At 39.1% G+C, this 9,876-nt stretch overlaps 1 protein-coding gene across 1 annotated transcript; it reads right to left on the bottom strand.

The window, feature by feature from the left end:
• Positions 1 to 7,185: 7,185 nt before the first annotated feature.
• LOC125507426 (casein kinase 1-like protein HD16) lies at positions 7,186 to 9,515 on the bottom strand. The gene is made up of 3 exons (XM_048672004.1): positions 9,408 to 9,515; positions 9,065 to 9,253; positions 7,186 to 7,245 (listed from the first exon to the last, which is right to left on the bottom strand). Exons 1-3 carry the CDS (start codon positions 9,513 to 9,515, stop codon positions 7,186 to 7,188), a joined length of 357 nt encoding a protein of 118 aa, XP_048527961.1.
• Between the last annotated feature and the right edge of the window lie 361 nt (positions 9,516 to 9,876).

Below are 9,876 nucleotides of genomic sequence, written 5' to 3'. Positions count from 1 at the left end.
CTCGCTCGGGAGAGTCTCTAGTCGCCGCTAGTGTGCGACAAGAAGCTGCGGCTTCGCTGAAGCCTGCCAGGAATAGGCGAGCGCACTCTGACTGCGCGCGTTTTTTATTTTTATTTTTTCTCTTTGTTTTTTGGTTGACTTACTGTAGCGATACGTACTGTAGCATCCAGTTTACAAATATTGGAAAGTTTTTCATTTTGAACATATTAAAAAAAAATTGAAAATTTTGTAATATCTATTGAACATTTTCTTAATGTAGGATAAACATTCTATTAATACACGACGAAATTTCTTGTATTATATGAAGAACTTTTTTAATATGCGATGATCAGTTTTGAAAAAATATGAATATATACGATGCACAATTTTCGTATAGTGTATATACATTGAACAATTTTCGAATACACATTGAACATTTGTGTAAATATATGCTGAACAAATTTTAAAACACAGTGAGCATTTGTACTTTCGTCAAACAATTTCTAATATACAATAAGCATTTTTATAGTGCATGATGAACAGTTTGTAGCATACCATATTTTTTTGAGAAATGCTAATTTATAAAAAACAAAATAGAAGAACAAAAAAAGGAAAATAGAAAAGAAAAAAAGAAAGAAGCAAAAAATGATAAAGAAAAACAGAGAAAAAACATGAAGAAAACCAAAAAAACCGGTAAAAATAAACAAAAAAAACCCTGGTCGGGAACCTACTAGAAGTTTCCCAAACCAGGTGGTAGCTCGAAGTGGGCCAGCCCGTGTCGTTTCCTTCGCTCCCATCATTTCAGCGAAGAACGAAATCACTAATTGAGGAGTACTCGTTGCAAAGATCACTTCAATTTCCTTGGTTGCGACAAGTGGTGCCCATTCAGCGCACCACTTGTCGCAACCTGGGAGTTTTCCCCATCTTTTCATAGATCCTTCTATTCAAATCGTTTTATCTCTCAAATCGTGCGTCCAAATCTCGAATCGTTTTCACCGTTGGATTTCCTCACGTCGAGATCTTCAAAATTAGATCCCATGTTGATAGGTTTTGATAAACTTATTTTTCACGAAAAAACCCAGACAAAAAGCCGGGCGAAAAAATCAAACCAGGAGCACGGGCATTTTTCCTTTCCGAAAGAGGCACGCCTGTGCCTTTCATGAAATCACAACCATGCCTCTCGCGGAAGCAAAATCGTGACTCTCGTTGAAGAAAAAAAAGAAAACATGTTTTTTTCCGTTTCCGAGGAGGCACGGCCGTGACTCTCGTGAAAGCACAACCGTGCGTTTTGCGGAAGCAACACCATGGCTCTTGCAAAAGGAAAAAAATAAATAAATAACGCGTTTTTTTCCTTTCCGAGAGGCACGGCCATGACTCTCGCGGAAGCAAAACCACGACTCTCGTGAAAGAAAAAAGAACAGAAAACACATTTTTTTTTGTTTCCGAGAGGCACGGCCGTGACTCTCGCAAAAGCACACCCGTGCCTGTCGCGCAAGCAAAACCATGACTCTCGCGAAAGAAAAAAAACAAAAAACGCGTTTTCCGTTTTCAAGAGGCACGGCCGTGACTCTCGTGAAAGCAAAACCGTGCCTCTCGCGAAAGTAAAACCGTGACTCTCGCGAAAGGAAAAAACACGTTTTTCACGCAATTTTTTTTCCAACTTTTCTTTATTGAAAACCTAAGGAATACCGGTGAAAAACCAAAACATCGAAAAAAAACCCATTTAAAAAGCCGAAAACGCGTGCGAAAAAATAAAAAAATAAAATCCGGATGGAGCACCCAGAGCGCGACACGTGGCGAATGCGTGAGAGTGCACCAAATGACGCTGATCGTTGCGAAGCTTCCGAAGGAGCGGTCGTTAACTAGTTGCTCCGAGCGAAGAAGCGCCGATCCGACGCACACAGGCGTCATATAGGATTTGCCTTCGCTCAGCCTCCCTATCGATCAGCCACTGTTTTTTTTTAAACAAAAACGATCAATCATCCCTTTGCTAGTTGCTCGCTCAGTTAGTATAGTTCACTGATTTTTCTCTACTCGTCTTTTGCTTGCTAGTTTCATGTTTTAGGAAAGGTCCATCGGATTTATTTTGGTTAAATTTCATAATTTGGTAAAATAAAATAAAATAGTGTTCATGTATTATGGAATAAGTTTACAAATTTGTAAAAAAAATCAAGAATTCTAAAAAGTTCACGAATTTAAAAATGTTCATAAAATTTTAGAAGGTTCACGAATTTGAAAAAGGTTAACGAATTTAGAAATAATAATAATCAATATTGAAGAAAAGTTCAATTTTTTTAAAAAATCATCGGTTTTGAAAAAGTTCATCTCTTTTCAAAAGAGTTCACACAAACAAAAGGAGTTCTTTAATTTTGAAAAAAAATTGAAACCGTGCCTCTCGCGAAAGTAAAACCGTGACTCTCGCGAAAGGAAAAAACACGTTTTTCACGCAATTTTTTTTCCAACTTTTCTTTATTGAAAACCTAAGGAATACCGGTGAAAAACCAAAACATCGAAAAAAACCCATTTAAAAAGCCGAAAACGCGTGCGAAAAAATAAAAAAATAAAATCCGGATGGAGCGCCCAGAGCGCGACACGTGACGAATGCGTGAGAGTGCGCCAAATGACGCTGATCGTTGCGAAGCTTTCGAAGGAGCGGTCGTTAACTAGTTGCTCCGAGCGAAGAAGCGCCGATCCGACGCACACAGGCGTCATATAGGATTTGCCTTCGCTCAGCCTCCCTATCGATCAGCCACTGTTTTTTTTTAAACAAAAACGATCAATCATCCCTTTGCTAGTTGCTCGCTCAGTTAGTATAGTTCACTGATTTTTCTCTGCTCGTCTTTTGCTTGCTAGTTTCATGTTTTAGGAAAGGTCCATCGGATTTATTTTGGTTAAATTTCATAATTTGGTAAAATAAAATAAAATAGTGTTCATGTATTATGGAATAAGTTTACAAATTTGTAAAAAAATTCAAGAATTCTAAAAAGTTCACGAATTTAAAAATGTTCATAAAATTTTAGAAGGTTCACGAATTTGAAAAAGGTTAACGAATTTAGAAATAATAATAATCAATATTGAAGAAAAGTTCAATTTTTTAAAAAAATCATCGGTTTTGAAAAAGTTCATCTCTTTTCAAAAGAGTTCACACAAAAAAAAGAGTTCATGAATTTGTATTTTTTTTATTTATTTTGGAAAAAAGTTCATGAATTTTAAAAACAATCAAGGATTTATTTTAAAAAGTTCATCGATTTTAGAAAAAAGTTCGTTTATTTGAAAATTTTCATCGACTTTGGAAAACCTATTTAGAGATTTTGAAAAAAGGTTCCCTAAATAAAGTTGCAAAAAAATGAAATAAATAATAGAATATTAGAAAAAAGTTCATTAAAATGTTAAAAGATTCACTAGAAATTTAGCAGAAAACTGAAACAATAGACGAATTTGGAAAAAAATTGTGAAATTTGAAAAAAAACACGCATTAAAAAAAGGGACCGGTCTAGCGAGCGGCTGGCTGCTCGCTGCACTTTGCGAGCGGCCGGCCTAAAATTGCAAGTTTTGGTCCCTAATAATTTATAAATAGTAATTACCTAGTGTGTGTTTTTTTGTCAGTTAGTGGATGTCTTCGTTAGTATTAAATGCGTACAACAAATGTGTACAGACTAGTCTGTGAACCACATTTATTTTCGCCTCTTAAATCTTTAAAAAGTCATATCTTTTAAACCACAAGTTGGAATTCAGATCCGTTTTCACCTTTGTATTCATCGTGACGAGATCTTCGAAATTAGATCCCGCATGGGTATGTTTCGACGAATTTTTTTTGATGCCAACTTTGGTGCTATATGATGCAACTAAAGTACTGCATTGTGCAACTAGAATACATTGCCGCGCCAACTGAGTATATGTGTGTGTAACTAGTCCTGCCAACTAAATATCAATGCGTGTGCAACTAGTGTCCTGCCAACTAAACATCAGTGTGTGTGCAACTGGACTATATTACAAGCCAACTAAGCATATGTGTGTGCAATTAGTATTCCTGTCAACTAAACATCAATATGTGTGCAACTAGACTACGTTACAAGCCAACTAAACATCAATGTGTGTGCAACTAGACTACATTACAAGCTATGACAATTCATATGCGACTATGCGGACCAGATTGTGCAACTCTATGGCCATGCATGGGCCAACTAGGACTACTATGTGTGCAACTACAACTACTGTGGATGCAGCTCCAAAAAACTGGGTTTGAAAAAAATTGCACCATGCAGTACTAAACTTGCACAAAGCAGTACTGAAGTTGCACAATATAGCGTCAAAGTTGGCATCAAAAAAATTTCGTCGAAACATACTTATGGGGGATCTAGTTTCAAAGATCTCGTCGCAAAGAATTCAACAGTGAAGGCGGATCTGAATTCCGGCACACGGTTTGAAAGATATGGCTTTTTAAAAATTCAGAAAACCAAAATAATTGTACGTGAAGCTGTTTCTTTTAAATTGGACTAACCAATGTGAACACATTAAATACTGATAACGACATGCACTAACAGACAAAAATACAACTCATGCATGGTAAAAAAGACCGGCCGCTCGTTCTCTCCAGTTAGCGCGCGACCATTTTTTAGATTTTGGGTAAAAAAAGAAACTGGCAAAAGAAGGATAAATAAAAATTAAAAAGAAAATAGAAACCATGTAGAAGCCAAAGAAAAACCGGCCAAAAGAACAAAGAAAAACAAGGGTCCTCTTTTTTGTGTTGCAAGGTGACATACAACAAAGAAGGAAAAACTACAAGCTAGCCATGTAAGTTGATCCATCCGAGGTGGTTATTGCAGTTAGTTCTGAACGTGAGGACCGTTTTTTAAAGTTTGAAGAAACAAAATAATAATGTAAAGGGGCCAAGCCCAGCCGCTGAAGGCGCCAAATAGAAAATGGCACTATTATATCAACAGAGCTACTTCTCGCTCGTTTGAGAGATGTGGCTCCGGCACACCTATTACGTGGCCCTACGCGACCGACCCAGTAATGTGGTTGCGGTCGCGAGTTTTTTTATCTTTGTGGTTTTCTTATCAGTTTTTCATTGTTTGCAGCGCCTTTTCATTTTTTATTTCACTTCTTTCTTTCTTGGGTTTTCTTTGTTCGTCTTTCTTTGGGTTCTATTTTTTAGTTTTTATAAAACACATGTCCACATTGCTTGTACACAATGTACATTTTGCATATACATCGAGAGCATTTTTTATAGGGATCAACAATGACCGTGACCGGTGGCGATCATGGCGTCGGTGCTCCTGTAGGGATGCACCAGAGATCCGGTGCTCCTTTTTTTTTATCTTTTTCTTTGTTTTTTATGTTGATTCAATGGTTTTGTGCGTCAATTTACAATGGTTTTCTAAAAATATTTTGTGTTTTTACAATTCTATTTGGTTTTTAGTTTTTTCCTTGTTCCCTTTTATTTTCCCCGTTTCTTGTTTTCGGCACATGTTTACCTTTTTCACACACATTGTACATTTTCGTATACATTAGGAACATATTTTTTACATGTTTAACATATTTTGAATAAATTAGTAATATTTGTTTCAAATATATGTCTTTATGTCTAATTTTTCAACCAATTGTACATTCTTTGTATACATCTGAAACAATTTTTGTACATGTTCAACATTTTTCAAATACATGTTTAGCATGTTTCCGGCCACATGTTTTTGAACATTTTTATGAATACATGTTAACCTTTTCCAAATACACAATGAAACTTTTTTTTGAATGACATGAAACCTTTTTTTTTTGAAATGTTAACATTTTTTACATTTCTATAAATACTTTTGTAAAACATCATGAGCATATTTTTTAACGCATAATTTCGAAGAGAAGGCGATGCTTGAAGAAAAGAAGGTGAAGATCACAACCGATGCGGAAAACACCAAAATGTTGTCCTTGAATTTGGAATCTTTGGATGCTGACACTAGAATGATTGTGCAAGTCGTCTGCTAGAAGATGTTGCAGCGGTAGAAAAATGAGTTGGAGGCGACGGAGGAGGAGGATGAGGAGGAGGCTACCTACACGGCGACAATAGCACCTTGAGCACAGAGGTTTGAATTGCCAGTTCGGCAATGCAGAAAATCTATTTTTTTTATCACGGACTGCCGGACTGATATTTTTTTGTGATCAGGCATGTAGAAACTAAGCATACTTGCCTATTTTTGGTTGTGATCGGGCATACAACCCGGCTCTGGTGTGATCCGATGCGCGCTATGTATCAGACTTTATTTAAATTTCAAATTACCCTTTACTGGCAGACATATACAAGATAACACCGGATGGTCGGCTCCGACATCCGTGTCCGTGGACTGGTCCCCCTATCTGCAGGTGGATGCGGGAGGGAATTTGCCGGTATGCCCTAAGCGAACATTTTTGCTAAAAAAAGCTAAACAATTTATTTTTTTGGAAAAAATAACAGCAGCTAAACAAACAATTATTGAAAAAGAAAGCAGCAACTAAAGGAGCAGGTTCTCTCTCTCAAGAGAAATCCAACTAAACTAACCGAGGGATATCATCTGCCAAGCGTGGCACATAGACTGGGGACACATATAACCGTGCCAGACTGTCAATGCAACACAATTACACAAGCCCCTGTTGCAGACAGACAACCAAGGCCAAGGCCATTAGGGCATGTACAATGCATAGCCTCAAGGTGATGTCTCACATGCCATGTAGGATTGGATATGACGTAAAGTAGGTTCGGATAGGGAAGCGGGATCCTCTTCAGGAGGCGGGTGCTTGAAGAGAAAAAGTGTGGTCCGGTGACAAAAGCTGAAAAGGTTAGAGTAAAAAGTAGAGATGCATATGTACTAAAGTCTTTATTTTCTATTTTTTAATGATGCCTACTAATGGTAGCTTGCATTGGGAAAAAAAATAGATGTAAATGCCTCAAATTATTTTTTATCATAGGGCATATGTAACCATATGCCACCATTGTACATGCCCTTATTACTCTACAAGATGCTCACTCCGTCGTTGGTTAGATGCCGTGGCAAGAGACAGCCAAGGCCACTGTTGCTCTTTCTTACTGGAAAAAGAACTGTTGTTGCATTTCAGGTGCACGCTTTCTTGCCAACCAAATTAACCACGATTCTTTACAAACTAGAACAGGGTACTCCAAGAAGCTCAGTAGCGTTGTAACTCAAGCAAATTTGCCTTGGAGGTTCACCGCAGCCATCAACACGCAGTTCGCCCGTGGCAGATCGAGGCGACGTAGATGTTCTTTGCCCGTTGCTCCTGAAATATTGGCGTTCATAAGTGAGGTCCACGCATGTATTGTAAAATAAGAAGACACAACCTAAGTATAGGCAATTTATTTGGTTGCAAGGTGGGTACTCTTTCGTTTTCTCGTGTTGGGTTAAATCCCTCGTGTCAAGGTATGTCGGCAACCCAATGTCAGCCCATAAGTCCAACATACATGAACCATTGATCTTTGTTGTATTCAATCGTTGTGAGTGCTTCCTAGTGAAGTGAAAAAAAGAAAAAAATTCTAGTCACACCACCCAGCTGGTGGTGGCTGCCACTGCAAGAGTGAGAGGGAGTACACAACAATAACACAACCCGCAAGAGAGAAGAATAAGAAGGAAAGAGGTTCCGTACAGATTTGCTGCATCTGAATAGACGGTGTTCAATATGGTATTGAAGGTTCAAATGTACTTGTATTGGCACCAAATTTGGTGAGCTCGTTCCTTATTTTGAGTTCTCTGATATCGTTAGCTGGTTGGAGGATTTGGTCAGCGGAGAATCTCATTGTCTTGGTGCTAAGGATTACTCTAATGGTAGGTTGGAGGAAGAAATCTACATGGAACCGTCGAAGGGGTTCCTTATGAAAGGCAAAGCAGGTTACCTATGAGGGGGAATGGTGTCATGGCAAAGCAGGTTGCCAAAGAGTGTGGCATTGAATACAACTGAAGCTGAATTTATTGTAGCAACAGAGCTATAAAACGATTGGGGCAAAACAAGTATGTATTGTTTTGTGACAACAAAACATCATCCACTTGAGAGTAAAAATGCGAGCTTTCATTCAAGGTCCAAGTATATTGAAGTCCGTTATCATTTGATTTGAGTGTCCAGATTTGTTGCATCTGCCTAGACAGTGTTAAGCTGGTGACTCGAGGCTTAAATGTGCTTGGATTGGCACCAAACTTTGTAAATTGGTGACAAATGTCCGCCTGGCTCCATTTGGTGCGTAAATTGAAATCGGTCAATCCAACACAAACGTTTGATATATTTAGATAGAAGTTAAATACTAGTGGTGTATTCACCTTTAAGTCTATGTATGCGGACCTTTATCAAGCCTGTTTTCCGCGGAATCACATCTGGAAGACCAAAGTTCAATTAAAACTAAAGTGTCCACGTGGTTTCTACAAAGGAAGTGATTCTCGCTAAAGATAATTTGGCAAACAAAAACTGATAGAGATGTCAAAAATCTTGTTTCTTGTTTTTGTGATCAAGAGGAAACAATTTACCATCATTTTCTCTCTTGCCCGTTTGCCCCTTTGATCTGACGTGCGGTGCTTGCACCATGTAACTTGCCCCCACCAACAAGTACCACAATTTTGTTTGGGAATTGGCTGGTTGGTATTCACAAAAATCTTAAGGGACAAATCTGAGCGTGAGTTTGTGCCTTATTATGGATAATTTGAACTTGCCAGAATGACTATTTTTAACACAATCAATTGCTCCTGATTTTTTGCAGATTATCTACAGGGTCACCACGTTGATCCGTACTTTGTCATTACTTTAGTGTGTGGACGCGCTCCCGGGCATATGACTTTTGGGTGCAGCCGTTTGAGACACTAGCACGGGGCTTATTCAACCGGTTTGGCTGGTTATGTGACTGAGTCATGTAATCTTTTTTCTGACCGATTATGTTCTTGTATTTTAGTATTTTTGGTCTTGTGGGGCTCTTTTGAATATTTGACATCTTTTAGTAAAGATAATAGTGTGCATCATATGGATGCAGAGGCCGGGTTATCCCCTTTATATATAAAAAAAGTGAACAGGTCATCAGATTTGGAGACCAATTCAGAGCTAGCAAAGTATGCAGGGGTACCTTTATAGCCTTGCAAGGGAAAGCAGAAGTTAGAAGTGTTTCGTCCATCGGTTTCTTCTTGGGCTTCTTGGCCCTGCTCATGATAAAAGCGGCCTGGTCAGGCGTTGCTGCACATGAGGTTATTCTGTAACCGGCGTCATACTGCCGATGGAGTCCTTTACTTGGATACAGGAAATCTAACTCAACAACCTGCAAGGTGCAAGATAGATTCAGTTTTGCCACTTGCCATGCGGCAATGCCACATTGATCGCATTAATTCATCGCGGATGAAACTATAACATGAGGAACCACCAAATTCATGAAAATGATTTATCGCAAAGGAGTGCAGGCAGAGTGTTTTAACCTGGTAGGAGTATCCTGCATTCCTCGACATGACAACACCCCAACGACTCCCAGCAGTGCCCATAGATGTTACATGAAAACCTTCTTTCCACTTTTTACTAATCCACATGTACTGTTAGGGCTGCTGTTCACTAGTGGAGGCTGGCTTGGTTTAGTCCCACCTCGCTTACGGGAGAAGGCCATGACCAACTTATAAGGGAGAGTATCCCTCCTCCTTTCAGTCCGGGCTTTTGGGATGGAGTGGGCTCTCCGCTGAATGTTGGCCCATGTGCGCATAAACGTCGAGAACGTAAGTAGAGTGTGGGTTAGATCGAGTTGGACGCTAACATCTGGTATCAGAGTCAGCATCGCCATGCCTTCCTGAGGGGCTTCTCAGGGGGATGGGATGTTAGGGCTGCTGTCCACTAGTGGAGCCTGGCTTGGTTTAGTCCCACCTCGCTGGGAGGAGGCCATGACCAACTTATAAGGGA

The sequence above is a fragment of the Triticum urartu genome, chromosome 5, assembly GCF_003073215.2.
Source record: "Triticum urartu cultivar G1812 chromosome 5, Tu2.1, whole genome shotgun sequence".
In the NCBI taxonomy this organism is placed as follows: domain Eukaryota; kingdom Viridiplantae; phylum Streptophyta; class Magnoliopsida; order Poales; family Poaceae; genus Triticum; species Triticum urartu.
The sequence above is the reverse complement of the archived record's forward strand: the minus strand, read 5'-3'. Positions and strand labels throughout refer to the sequence as shown.